The sequence below is a fragment of the Grus americana genome, chromosome 3 (genome assembly GCF_028858705.1).
Source record: "Grus americana isolate bGruAme1 chromosome 3, bGruAme1.mat, whole genome shotgun sequence".
Lineage (NCBI taxonomy): Eukaryota > Metazoa > Chordata > Aves > Gruiformes > Gruidae > Grus > Grus americana.
Genome location: NC_072854.1, coordinates 112,702,518 through 112,716,707, shown reverse-complemented (window position 1 = coordinate 112,716,707; position 14,190 = coordinate 112,702,518). Strand labels below are relative to the sequence as shown.

The 14,190-nt window shown below is 41.9% G+C and overlaps 1 protein-coding gene across 2 annotated transcripts in view; it reads left to right on the top strand.

Moving 5' to 3' along the window:
- ABHD12 (abhydrolase domain containing 12, lysophospholipase) overlaps positions 1–14,190 on the top strand; it is a 49,906-nt gene that overhangs the window by 8,187 nt on the left and 27,529 nt on the right. Inside the window, exons 2-3 of one of the 2 annotated variants that reach the window (XM_054819095.1) lie at positions 2,565–3,575; positions 13,054–13,178. In XM_054819095.1, coding sequence (XP_054675070.1) covers positions 3,520–3,575; positions 13,054–13,178 — 181 coding nt within the window. In that variant the 5' untranslated portion in view covers positions 2,565–3,519. The remainder of the gene's footprint in view (positions 1–2,564; positions 3,576–13,053; positions 13,179–14,190) is intronic. The other variant, XM_054819094.1, reaches the window with a different exon arrangement.

The window sequence follows — 14,190 nt, the reverse complement described above, 5'->3', positions numbered from 1 at the left end:
TACTGTTGGTAAAACTGGGAGGAGGGGAGGGTTGATGAGGGCTGATAAATAGGGCAGTTGGCTGTCTGGGGCAGCTGGTGAAATAGCGAAAAAGTCACCAGAACACAGGTTAAATGTAGCTGGCCATAAGGCAGGACAGCAGGGGAGGGTGTAGAGGTTGTAACTGTGTGACGGGAACTGTGAGAAAGAGTGAAGTTGGTTTAGGTAATCACCTCTGCAAGCTGTCATGTGTCCTATGGCACGAGTATCGCCTATCCAGGACTAAGGCTGCACTTTTGCCTTGCTGGCGTGTTGAACAGTACAACACTGAGCTTCAGGAATCTGCCTCTTCCTTATTGAAGGCAATTTAAACTTGCAAGTAGAAACTCCTTATTTTAGACTCTTATTAAGTGTCTTGATCGTTTAAAGTATGGCTATTGAACTGAGCTAGCAGGAAGGATGTCTGTGTTTACTTTCCAAATCAAAGTGTGTGTTTAACCCAGATTTATTTCAGTGTTGAAACTCTTACTGAGTAGTAGAGCAATAAAAAATATTATTAGACTAGAAAATAAACTTTTAAAACACACACACTTGAAAATATTTGAGATAAGTCCCACGGCTGTCCTCTCCTTCTTCAAAACAATCTATCAAACCACAGAAAGAGAATTTTAGAAATCAAAAGAGCATGAAAACCCCAGGCATCGAAGTTATCTTCTGAATGTAGCAAATAGCTGAAGCAAAACTTTCCAGTGGAGGGCATATAGGATTGAGTAGTGCAAGTAGTTTAATCTTTGTGGAGTTTATTTTAAAAATAAAAAGAAAAATCCTCCCCTGATAGACTGGCCAGTTTCACTTTTTTTTTTTTTTGTAACTGCCATATCTGAATAGATGCTGAATGACTTTAAGCACAGATAACAGAATATAGAATTTTTCTTTTAACACATCTTAAGCTCAGGGCTTTTTCTCTTATATCCTGCTTGGGAAGAGATAACTGTTCTTTGGTTACCTCTCTCCTGTGTTTTAGTAGGGGCAATGTGTGAATAGCAAGAACTGGTGTTCCTTCTCAGCCTCTGAAAAGAAGAACCGATGGGTAGGCCAAAATGCGGGTCCTAAGTTTCCCTTGTAGTATGCTTCTTGTACATCAGGCACAGGATGAAAAAGGGTAGCTGAGATTTCAAATATTCCTTCCTGTAGTATCTGTGCTACTGTTCTGAATGTGAATGGTTATATTAAAATCAAATTTGTACTCACTTAAAATGCTGATTAATTCCCCTTGCAAAAGAGATTGGTGTTGAATTGTAAGTGAAATGAGGTCATGTGGAGCCTTGTCTTTCTTGTTACTAAAGGTGTGCAGAATAAAGGACTTTGTGTGGCATAACTGAAAGACAAACCCTCTTGGAAGAGTACTTTTCAGTGAGATCTATGCAAGCACAGAGCAGAGAACAGTAAATACATTTACCCTGTCTAGAGGCTGATTTGCCTTCCCCTGTCAGTAAAGCTTCCCCTGGGGTGACTTCTCTGAGACAGAGAAGCCTACACAAATGAGGGTGATGTAACTGGGGTTTTGGAGTCAGGACTTCCAGGTTGCAGCATCCTTGCTTGCAGAGGAAATTGTGTGCAAGGTGTTTAAGAATCGAGTAGATTCCCTTCCCTGGAAGGGAAAACTGGCTCTGTCTTCTCCCCTAAAGCAGTCTCGCTCTTTGTAGAGTTGTGATTGGTTTCAGAGCAGCTTTAGGAAGCAGGAGTAAAGCTGACATTGTCACTTTTGTACTGTTGAATATGAAAACTGTGAATTGGACACAATCATTGGAAATACCCCATTCTCTTGTCCTTGCAAATCCAGCAGAAATGCAGTGAATAACCTTTTCTTTCAGTTTAAGATAGCTTTGTCCTGTCTCTAGTAAAGCATTCTTTTTCCCTTTTGACTACCAGAGTAGGGACTGTGTTTTGCTTTAAACTTTGTGGCAGACTGATGTACAGTGCTGCAAAATGTTCCCTTTCAATGCAGTTAAGTAGAAACTCCAACACCTGCTTTTCACCTTCTTCGAGTATGCGTTTTCTGCCTTGGCTCTTTGGAGTTTTGTAGTATTAGCAAAGTCTCTGGTTTTACTTATCGTTAATTTTTCAAGCCTTTGTCCTTTTGGAGTTGTTTCCTCAACGTGATAGCTAAAGCTGAAATCCCCGAATAAAGCACAGATGAAAGCAGGAATGGATTAATCTTCCTGGCTGTATGCAAAATAACCCCCTGTTCAAGGTATGTCAGAGGCTGACAGCAGTTCTGTATCTGATACATCTGTTCTTTACACACGGCTGTTGCTTTATGGCCATGCACTGTTCGCTAAGCCTCCCTTTTTGAACAGGTCACAATTACAGAGGGCACTGTGACTGCCAGCTAAATGTAACTGTGCTCAGCTGACAATCAGCATATGTAATGTTTTGGCATTGTTTAATGTTCTTGTTTTCTTGTAAGCCTCTAACAGGGAACTGTTGCTTCATTGTAATCAAAATGTATTACTAATGATGTGTTCTGCATTTAAAAGGTGGCAGTATCACTGCTAACACAAAAGCATTTTTTTTTTCTTCAGGCTTGCAAGGAGGAATGGCTTCTGCTCTCTGCCAGCAGGAGCAGAGCTGTCCCAGTTGGACCAATAGAATATGATCATCTTCGTGCGTTTAAAAGGAAAAAGATCTACAATACACAAATGAGACTTTTGCTCAGGTGGTTTAAAAGAGAGCCAGAGCCACAGAGCCTGCCAGTAGTGGTAGTTCTCAAGCTGTGTGGCTGGTGGCTGTCTCCCAAAAACTGTTGTGTGAAAAGAAGATTTTTACGTACACAAAGTTGTGCAGCTTGGAAATATGGACCTGTTCATACACATGTATCCATAGGAACAAAGTCTTAATCTATGGATTCCTGTTATTGCTGCAGGGTTAACACATGCATGCAAGTGTGGCGGATTTACAGCACGTTAACAAGTTTTAAGTGGTGGTAGGGGAGCTGGCTTGGCTGTACTGTATGCTTTTTCAATTATGGTATGCATTCAACTGGCAAGTGGCTTTATGTTAAACGGCAGGTAGCAACTGTGGTGGAGTATTACATATCTAAATTGGTTCTGCCATTGAACCTTTGCGTGTGCACCCCGGTATTCCTCCTCATGAAGGAGAGTGTGATAGAGAGAAATGAGCTGTACTGCTTCAATAAAAATCCGATTCAGGAGCTTGCGACCAGCTGTTTTGCACTTCCAGTGCTGTTTCAGTCTTTTAATGTCTATGTTCTTTTTTTCCTCTTTCATTTGCAGACAGCTTTGTGTTCCCCAGCTCGTGGACTAGAGGGCTGTGCCTTTAATATAAACCAGCTGTCAGCTGTGAAATGAGTGGAAAACTTAAGAATTCAGTAAACACTGTGGACGGAGTGTACTTGCACCACAGTAGTATCTCAGTGCCAAGCTCGACTAAAATCTAGTGTGGGTGACTTCAGATTTGATTAGTGTCAGCAGCATTGCTCTGGAGAAAGCATATTCTTAGAATTTAAACAAATGGCTCATGCTGAAAAAGTTCTGGCGCAAACTTAAACTGCTGTTGCAGAAGATGAATTCAAGGCAAGTCAACAACCTTAAAACTCTAATCCCCAAGACTGCTTTTCTGTCCCAAAAGTCAATTGTTCAATTGCCTAGGGTATAATTATTGATTGTTTGCTACATACTTAAAATAACAGAAGCATCTGCTCCTTTCTTCTTCAAACATAGCTTTTGGGTTAATCTAGTCACACACAATTCACACTAATGCTAATACCATTTTACCTAAGGATTGAGAAGTAACATAGCTGTTGCTTAGGCCATGCTGTCAGTATACATTTTAAATAAATTAGTGCTGTATTGCAGAATGTTCAGCGCACCATGTCTCCTGGTCTGTGACACATATGTAGGTTTCATGCAATTAGAATGTTATCAAGACTGATGTTCCAAGCTCCTGTTCTTCAAAGGAAGTGCTGATACTTAAAGTGGTTTAATTAGACAAGCAGTGTTGTTACTACCTGTCAGGGGAAGTCAGCTTAGGTGATGGTTGTGAAGAGGAGAGCCCAAGGCATGGCATTGGGAAGGGATAGGATGCTTGAGGGGGGAAAAGGTAGATGTAACTCCCATATCCCTGTCCTGTGGGGTGTGTAAATGCTTGTGTGAGCCTTTCCCTACCTTGCTTCATTTGCTCTGCTTTATGCAAATGTGATTCACTGCCAAAGGCCCATACATTACCTGCAGGCTGCTCCGTTATTTCCACTCATTAACGTTGTACATTAACTTGCCTTTCCCTCACTTTATGGACTTCATTTTTTTTCTTCCTGCTGCACTCTGAGGTCCCTGCATGACCCTGCCTGGCATTTCATTGCTATCGACTGACTGATCAGCAGTGCCTTCCTCTTCCCCTTACCATGAATGCTGATGCCGCATTTTCCTCTCTTGTTGCACCAGTCTTGATTCTTGCAGGTCTTACCCAAGATCTTTCCCTATTCCACAAGCTGAAACATGATTATTAAGGTCTCAATAACTGGAGCTTGCTGGCCTCTTCTGAAAAACCCAATTCTTTGAGATGCTCACCTTTACTTTGCAGTTATATCTCTTGGAGAGACAGACCTGAGTTCTTGTAAATGGCTGGCTAGATGGCTTGCTTCTTGCTGTTTATTGGTTTAAGTTAATGTTTAATCACTTGATATTAACCAGAAGGAGGCACAGAAGCATTCTAAGTGAGAGTCTGGGCTGTAAGAGAGGAGATAGGTAATGAAGTGGTGGACTGGGGGAATTTGGGAGCTTAAAGTTTCAAACATCATCTGCGTTCATAGTTGGAACAACACTGCCTGAAGCTCTTACCCCAGCCAAAAGAAGATGCCCTGTAGGCAACAGCTTGTTTTGGGGCTGAAATGGATAAGGAAGCCTTGTGGAGCAGCTTGGGAATAGACAGTTTGCAATGAAGAGAGGTAAAGGACATTGCTGAAGAGGAATGTGTTTAAGGCAGCAGTTGTACAGTCTGTAAGCTGATGCCACTGCCAGAAGGAAAGGTCCTGGAGGCTCCTCCTTTGGAAAGGCTTTTCTACCACAACTGCTAAACCATCTCTACAAACTGATCAATTCGAAAAGCTAATTTAATATGTGTTTGCATGTATCCACTGTGATGCAGATACAGGTTCAGGTCTTTCCTACGATGAATTTTCTTTTGTGGCCGCATTAGGGTTTGCCAACTTGAGGCTTCATAGGCATGGAAGTGAATGGAAAGTGGGACGAACTGTGTAGTTTACCCATGAAGAGCTTGTCAAATTAACTTAGGTAACTTCTCTGACTGAAAGGTGATGTGGCGGGATTTTTTAAAAGATAGAAGGCAGCATCAAGAGGCATTTGATTGATATTAGATGGGACATTGTTAATGGAAAATAAGGGGTGGGATGCTGACAGTGCTGGTTAGCATATAGACAAAATATTCTGGTTCTGTTTGCTGACATGCAGCACTTCTCTGGAGCCGCGTATGCAGCTTTCACTGTTTTTCTGTGATCCTGCTATGAACAGAGAAATAAGCTAGTGCTTATGATAGCTTTCTGCTGAGCTTTAGAAATACAACATGCTATTCAGAAAAAAAAAAAAAAAGGAAAGCATTTTTCTGCTATAATAACAGCAAAGAAAAGAATAAATTTCAGTAGCTGGCAGTGTTTTTCTGTGGTCAGAACAGTTTGAATTTTCTGCCAAATGCTAACTCAAAAGGTTTTATGTGTGTACTGACATCTCCTTGTCAATGCTGATGTTTGAGCTTTTGCCTCTGCTGGGACACCTTCACTGTCTATCACTATTGATGGTGTGTCTGTTTAAGAAATAAGCTGTCATATATTCTGAGGAACCTGAAGGTGGAGCTTTCATGTTTGAAAACATCCTCAAAAAACTCTACTTGCATTTGTTTTCTTTTTTTTTTTTTTAATGAAACCCATAGGCTTTAAATTAGTTGTCTTTCCACTACCTTATTAACCCTATTATTCCTGTTAATTTGTCTGTTAATTAAAAAAGAGCAATAGTAGAACATCCCAACTGTTTGCTCCTGGGTACAGTCAAACTAAGTAGGCTGGTGGGAACTATGGAGTGGGGTAGCTTTTCCTGGACTGGATCTTTGCCGGTGAAGGCTTGAATGCCTTGTTCTATCTTAGCTTTTTAAGGCAAATATTTAAGAAGGTGTGCTTAGTGTTTTATTCACCTCCCTCTCTCTCTTTCTCATTGGTGTAAATAGGACCATTTAGTAGCTTAGTCAGATTTTGAGATTTGGATAGCTTTTCCTATCTCTGCTTACTGGGTAAATCTTTATTCAGACTTTGAAATAGTCTGGTACCCTTCTCTTTTTCTAGGAAAAATGACTGTTCAGTGAGAAGTCAGCTAGTCTGATTTGTTGTGTCAACCTGGCAAACTTTAGTCCATCTCTGCATCACCAGAGGGACGTTCATGAAGTGTGGGCTGTTGTGTTTTGCCAGGAGTTGGTGGGAGGAATTACAGACAACTGTTTTAGGTAGTGCGTCCTTTGTAGGATGAAGAAATGGACCGAGTGACTTCTCGGGATCTCTTATAACCCCTTCATGTACCTGTGATGTGACTAAAATAGTCCCTGATTTCAGATGCTCTTCTTAAGTGGAATGATGAACATTTTGGATGCTACAGTGATGAAAGCCATAGGATCAGGTATGAATTTGCCTGTTGCTTCTTCTGTACCTTTGATGGCACAGAATGGAAATTTACCTTCTATTAATTGACTGATACTTCCTGGTAACAGATATAACAGCTCTTACTGTTAATGTTTGATTTTATGTGCAGATGGACTTGTGTTATAGATTTGAATTACAGAGACTGATAAAGAACAAATAGATACCCAACCTTTTCTGTCTTGTCCCAATAGCTGAAAGATCAGATTGTCTTTGGCAACATCGAAAAGTAAATCACGTCCTTCACAGACATGGCATGTGTCAGTAACAATTTATTCTGCTGCTGGATGCTTGAAAAATCGTTAAGTCCTTTACCCTTGTAAAAATATGCTCGGCACGGCTCTTTGCAATATAGTATCTTCGTTCTTTGGAAGAAGTGCTGAAGTGATGATACTATACTGCAGCTCAGTATTTGAGAGAGATACTAGAGACAGAAAGAACAAAGGTTCAAGATTTTAAGGAACTTACTGGAGGAGATGGCAATGGAATCTTGTAGAGCTAACTTTCTTCTTGTTTTTCAGATCTGTTGAAGAGTAATGGTTTTTAGAAATTGGTTGAAACTAGAAGTCTCTGAGGATGCAGATACACATGCAGTTTATGTCCATGATTTTTTGGGGTTGTTTTATGAAACAAGCTTTGAAGAAAAAGGGGGGAGTGGGGGGAGAGTACTGCCTTTACATTTGGGTCTTGTTTCCAGGATTGTGGTTTATGATTTTTTCAGATGATTGCTTAATCCCTAGAATAGCAAGATGAGTTTGGGGCTTTTGATTTTTTTTTTTTTTGAGTTGTTTTGCAGTGAAGTGATCCTGTTAAAAAGGATCCTAATGCCTAAGTGGGGGGGGGGATCAGTCGCTCAGATGCTAAGAGTTCTGGCAGGTACTGCGGTGTTCCCACTGGCTTTCGTGAATTTGGGAAAAGATCTGTTTTCAGGATTGGATTAATTTTCTATAATTCAACCTCCCTGCTCTCTATACAGTGCCTCCAGTGAAGCAGAATTAAGGCTTGGCTGTAGACTGTTCATTGAGGAGAATTCTGCATAGCTGGGCCCGAAATAAAAGAATCACGTGGTGGCCTATTTGCCTATGCAGCCTTGTTCAGCGTGCAGAGAAACCAGGAGGGGACAAACCCTTTGACATTAGCATCTTTTCAGTTTGCATTTCGCTGCACATAAAGCAGGTTTTGCAGCAAACCAGAGGAGAAAAAGACCCATATTAATCCTGTAGTGGAAAATTACTTTGTTGTGTGTCTCTGCACAAGATGTCCAAAAGCTGCTGATAACATTTTGGAGTGGAAGTGAGACCCACCGCCTGCCTGTGAACTCCAGCTCAGGAGCTGAGAGGCTCTCTCTGAATGTGCTTTCACACAGTTGGAAGGCTGATAGTGTGGGGTTGTGGGGTTTTTCTTCTTTTTCTTTTTTATTTTCTTGGCAGGGAACAAGTGAAATAAAATAAAAGATTAATCAGCTTGGGTGGCTCAGGTGGCCTGTGTGGAGGGAGAAGAAAGATTTGGTGATCCTTTCACCCTTTGGACCTGTAAGAAGGAGAAGCCCTGTGCAACAACCGCTGTCCAGACTTCGTCTAGGAAGGGAAAATGAATGCTCTTGAAGATCCTACCTGGGCTAGAAACCATCTCTTGTTTAAAGCAAGACTAGCAAGGAAGACTGGAGGGCTTGCCAGTAACTTGATGTATGGGGTTGCTGTGTTGTTTCTGCATGCCCCTGTGTGCCTCGGAGCTCAGTTGCAGTTTCCAGGTTGTAGAATAGATCGTTTTGGGTACAACTCCTTTTACCCAAAGAAATTCATCTCAGTCCTTTAAATTCCCCTTGACTCTCAGTTTTCTGAATCCTTTGCTCATGTCTTCATCTACTTTCTGATTGTTACACTCTTGATCCTTGTCTGTGGGGAAGAACGTATTGCTTTTTTTAAAAAAATGTTTTCTGTTGGAAAAGTGGGGGAATGTGTTCTTGTTACGCCATTATTCATGTTGTTTATTTCTTCCTCTACCACTTCTGTCACCTGGTAATCAGGAGGTACCTTGCGTGACCAAGAATGAAAATGGTCTTGGCTTTCCACATCCCGTGCTCTGAATTCCTGCCAGGAGAGGATTGCCAGTTTGCAGTTTGAACAGCTGATGATTCGAGGGATACCAGAGCAAGCCAGGGAAACGACATTGGCTGAGCAAACATAGTCTCGTACTCATGTGTCTGTGAGCGTTTCGTTTTATCATTGCCTCTGCTAGATGACAAAGACTGTGTGGGCTGTACGTGCATTTGCCTGTAGGTCCTTTTGGGGCAAGCCCAGTGTGTGTGTGTTTCTGATAAATTTTGTTGCTGCTTGACTGCAGCTCTGATGTCTTGTTTCATCCTCAGCCTACCCTTTCAGCCTTGTAGCGCAGCTGATGAGGAGATCCTAATGGAAACTCTCCTGGCTTACTTCTGATGCAGAAGTGATTCAGGTGCTCTGCAGGGGAAATTATTTTAATCTGAGCCTATATGCAGAATGTGCCACAGTAGTGTAGTCATGCACACTCTCTCTTCATGAAACCTTCTCACTTTGCTGGAGAGGAGGGAGTAACACTGGTACTGTGAATTGAACGATGCCTCTAGTAAATTTGCTTGCCTCGATTGCTCTTTGCAGACACAGTGTGATTGTGGACCATGGGTCGTGTGACGGTGCAGTAGTTAAACCTTAGTTTGGCAGTTGTTTTCCGTGGTGCACCAAGGATGTTCGTGCCTGCAGTGCTGGTAAAGATAGCACACTCAGGAGAAGCTGCCGTGAGAGGACCCCCAGCTCCTCTTCACTGGCCAGGTACTCTTATTTTCTGCTCCAGTACAAAATATGCTTGCTCTGAGTGAATACAGGACTTTCGTCCAGGTGTAAATTACCAGGAAAATTTTCTGTTTCTGATGTCGCCCTCACAGGAAGGACTTTCTTCTTTCAGATTTAAGTATGTCTGGGGAGAGAGTGTATTTTTCACATCCACTTTGGAGACATTTGTGAAGCAAAAACTACTTCAGATTTTGCCTGTGTTTGGATAGAACACAGAAGTTGGGTAAAAGCCTTTGGTGAACAAAGGGAGAAAATGTGTCAGTGGGGATGTTTTTTGATTTGGGGGTGACTTGGGGTTGGGTGTTTTGGGTTGGTGTGGGTTTTTTGTTGTTGGTTTGGTTTTTTAGGCATTACTTTTATTGTTCCTGACATCCATTTGTAATATTCTTCAATGTCTTCAGTTTGCAGCTGCTTATTCTCTAACTCACTTGTATTTTCCAACTAAGACTGACTGAGTTTCCTGGTAAAAAGGGGGTGAAAAGTATGTTGCTGCTGCTTTTGCCTGAGACCACCAAAAGCTCCCTGTGTGGGGTATTTATTTCCTGAAATAGCTTTTCTGCAGAGCAGGAGCAGTTTAATTTAGCTAAATTGCTCACTAAAGACTTACCTGATAATTTTACAATGTCCGTATTTCAGCACGTTGTCTTGGATTTATCAGAAGCTGTTCGTTGATGGATAGAAGCTTTGCCCTGGTTGCATTTTAAGTAGACATCTCCCTGGAGATGAGGTGTAAATGTCATGTTACTGATTAGCATTTGGCGTGGGGTACCAGAGTAAAGGAAGAGATGTCTACGTTCAGTCTCCGAAAAAGGGAAACGAAAATCATTCCTGAGCTCTGACAGCATTACTCGGACAATGCTGTCTTCAGCATTTTCTGTTCCTGGTTCCATTGCAGCTGGGTCATGCTAAGTGCTTTTGCAACCCAGACATCTGAAGAGCCTGTGTTTTAATGTGCTCTGGTTATGCCTGGAGGAGTTCGGACCTGACTCTGGTGCCTTTCTAAACAAGTGGGGTTTTCTTCTGTAGGACTGAAATCCTGGTGTATGCGAAAGTCCCCCAGGAGAGCTCTGTTTGGCTGCAGCAGGATCTGGGCCCCAGGCAGGACAGCTTGTTGGAAAGCCCATTCCTGCCTGGTTCCTTGCTCATGTTGCTGTTCTCCCTTGGAAGGTGGTGATGACAATCACCTCTCAAGCGTGAGGTGAGAGGAAACTGCGAGGTTGTGTTAACTCTGAGCAACCAGCCAAACGAGACAAAAAGTTTTAACGAAAAGACATACTTTTCTCATTGAAGAGAGCTAAATTATATCCTGATTGCTCAGCAACTACGTCAGCTACCCTTCAGTGATCTCCCCTTCTCTTCCACAAACCCGTTCCAGCGATGGAAATAGGCAGTAGGTGCTAACGTGGGGGTGGTTGTGGAAAGCTGGTTTTAATCTGAAAGTAGAGAGCTGTGATCAGTTGTGATTAGCCCAAGCAAAATGTGTGGTTTTTTCCAAAGTTGTGGGGTTTGCGTGTGTATTTAGCTGACCTTACAGCATTTCACAGTGGATTGCTCTGCAGACCCTGGCTCTAGAGTACATCTGCTGGGCCCCTCTCAAAGACCACAACTGTAGGCAGACTTCTGTTGCTTGTTACTGCTTGTGCATGTGGGACTTCTGCCGCCGCCTCCTCTCTTTGCTGCTCTCCATGGGACAGAGGTGGGTCAGTCTAAGGCTTTGGTACTCGCTAATGTTCTTTAAAAGTCCCTGGTTTGAACTGTTTCCTCTGCTAATTCTTTGCTGTTTCTGCTTTCCTTAATACTTCTGGAAACTGGGCTTGAGGTATGGAAATGTCACTGGAAGACTTGCTGGCTTTCTTCACCTATTCATTGTCAGGTTTGCCATGGGAAGTATTAAAATCTGTTGAACCATTCAACGTTGGCTTATTGCAGCCAGAGCTGGTTGGCAGTCTCTTAGTAATATATTCTTTTTCCCTCTTGGAAAATGGCAGTTTCTTTAGCTTGTTGAGAAAAGTGCATCGGTTTTGATGGTAGATGTGTCTGAAGTCCAGAATATGGTTCCTGGGTGAGAGAAGACAGACAGGTACTCGTAGGCAGGCAGTAATGTGATGGAGGCAGGTTTTGGACTGAGGATAGCCTATTCCCTGTGAGTACCTTAGCAATCCTGCCAAATCCTACCCGGGTGGGAGGGTTGGGGTGTCTCCTTTTTCACTGTGCTGGAGAATCTTGACTTTAGCCTAGGGCTACAAAAGCTGTTGATATCTTGAAGATTTTGGTGCATTATTAAACTATTTACATCCCACTTGTATTTCTTGTAGAAATGCTTAAAAAAGAGGTCCTCAGGCTCTCCATTTGATAGTTTCAACTAGGTGACGCTGTTCAAACCCTCTTAGCACTAGTGTGGAGCAAGTTCAGTGTGTCAGCTCCTAAAATTACCCAATGGGAAATTAATAATTTCATGCCTCTTGGAAAAATTGATCTCTGCTTTCAGCTGCCGGCAGTTCCCGATACCGAGAACTGGTTGCTCACTGGCGTGCAACGTTGTTCCTGCTGAGGCTGTCTGCTGGGAAGCAAAGGAAGTTGTGTTGCCTGAAGGGCTTACGTGCATTTTGCTTCTTGATTGCAATGACAGTTGAAGGCCTCAGAGTTTCTGCCTGTAAAATGTTAATCAACTAGATTATTAGAAGTACACCTTTATGTGTACAAACATGCATATATACATATACACACATATGAATGTGTATTTGTTAATTATTCTGAGGCAATAAAGTATATTTTGAGAAAAATTGCTTAACTAGCTGCTGTGTGACTCTTCAATTATTTTGTGTGTGTGGTGTTGGTTTGGTTTTTTTTTTTTGTAGCTTACTCTTCCCAATCAGAATACTTAGGAGAATATAGAAATAAAGTGTTGGGGCAATTATTCCAAACTCAGTCTGGACTCATAGAGAATGATGCTGCAGATAAGAAATTTCATAATGTTTGATAACTTAGAAAGATTTGCTTTTCAGGGCATTGAGAGGATGAACCCTTACAGCTGGACAAGGCAGAATGTTTGCTCCAGCCTGTACATGAGATCATGTGTAATTTTATCGGTCTCATTACACATAGTTCCTGAAAATATGTGAAAATCTAACTGAACAAAATCTTGCTGATAGTGATTTAATTGGGAAGTGCAGTCAGGCTGCTTTTTGGAGACAAACGTGATATGCATTTCTAGAGATCCTGAAATCTGATAAAGCTGCAGAAAAAAGCTCTTGTCACAGTGTTTTAAAATGTAATCAGTGGGGAGTTTCTATTCCCTTTTTCTAAGCTGTGTGTCATCAGCTGACAGTTTGGTTACTTCTGCTTCTCTCCAATAACTGAGGCTACATAAACTGTTTAAAGTTAGTTTTGTTTAAAGAGTAAATGACCAGTTTTTCAGATACACCAACCACATAGATTGTTGTGAAAATTGCTTCATAAAATTTCTGCTGAATTCAGGTTTGTCTTTCTCTCTCTTTTTTTTTTTTTTTTTTTTTAACTCTTGTACAGGCGATACGGATTATGGTTTCGATTGCGGAAGTTAATCATCTGGTTGCTGGGAGTGTACATAGCCATTCCATTTCTAGTAAAACTTTGCCCTGCTATTCAGGCAAAGCTGGTCTTCCTAAACTTTGGTAAGTGACTCAGTCTGGGATGGGTGAGGGGTGAAGGGGAGGAGTGTCTTTATCTTTCATTTGCCTGCCTGCACTTTCACCCTGCATGTGTACAGCTTGTGAAGGATGTGAACTTTCACAGATTGTAAGTTCTCCAGGCTATGGTTTAGAGAACGTCCTCTGTGGCCCTAGTGGTTTTTGTAGTATGCTTTTATATAAATACAGTGACCAAACTGAAGCCACCTTTGAGCCCAAAGGGTCTAAAGGAAAACTGTGCAATATGTCGAGTACATTTTTCTGAAGAGTTCAACAAAGTTGCATGAATAGACAGCAAGCAAGTGAAATTAAATCCAATGAATTGTTTTCCAGGCAGTGACTCTTCACCTGAAGGAGAATATTCTAGTTGGGTCAGAAGAGGCGTGTTCATGCAGTCAGATTGAATGTTCTCCTTATGTCTGTTTAGCCTTTGCATTTGGTCAAATTGGCGGTACAGTGGGTCTGGTGAGATGGCTCAGCTCCCAGGTCGCCCAGGGAGGCCTGAGCATCCACAGGGTGGAACGTCACTGTATGAGAGAGGCTTCTTTGTGATCTAAATTTGTCTTTAAACCTCACTTGCGTTTTGTAACGAAGTTTTCAAAAATATCTTCCTTTGATTGTAGAAGCTAGAAGGACCAATTACGGATACGTTGCTTTTATATAACTTTGTCATTTTGATTGCATCCTCTGTATATTCTAACACCTTGGATCATGGTCCCCGTGAAGTGTGCGCATGGTGCAGGCCAGCTCTTGTGCCTTGATTGTCAGAACTGACAGCTGGGTAATGTGAATAATGCAGGTTACTTCCATTTTCATCACCTTGCTTTTTCAGTGATGATTTTAACTTGCCCTTGCAGAGCTTTGTTAGGTCTTCCTGAAGTTCCTACCTCTATTCATTCCCAAGTAACTGAAATTGTCCCGTAACACTTGCACTAATATCACTGCAGCGTTGTTCCCACTGCTTTGTATAAATGGCAGTCAGATTTTACTTGTGACA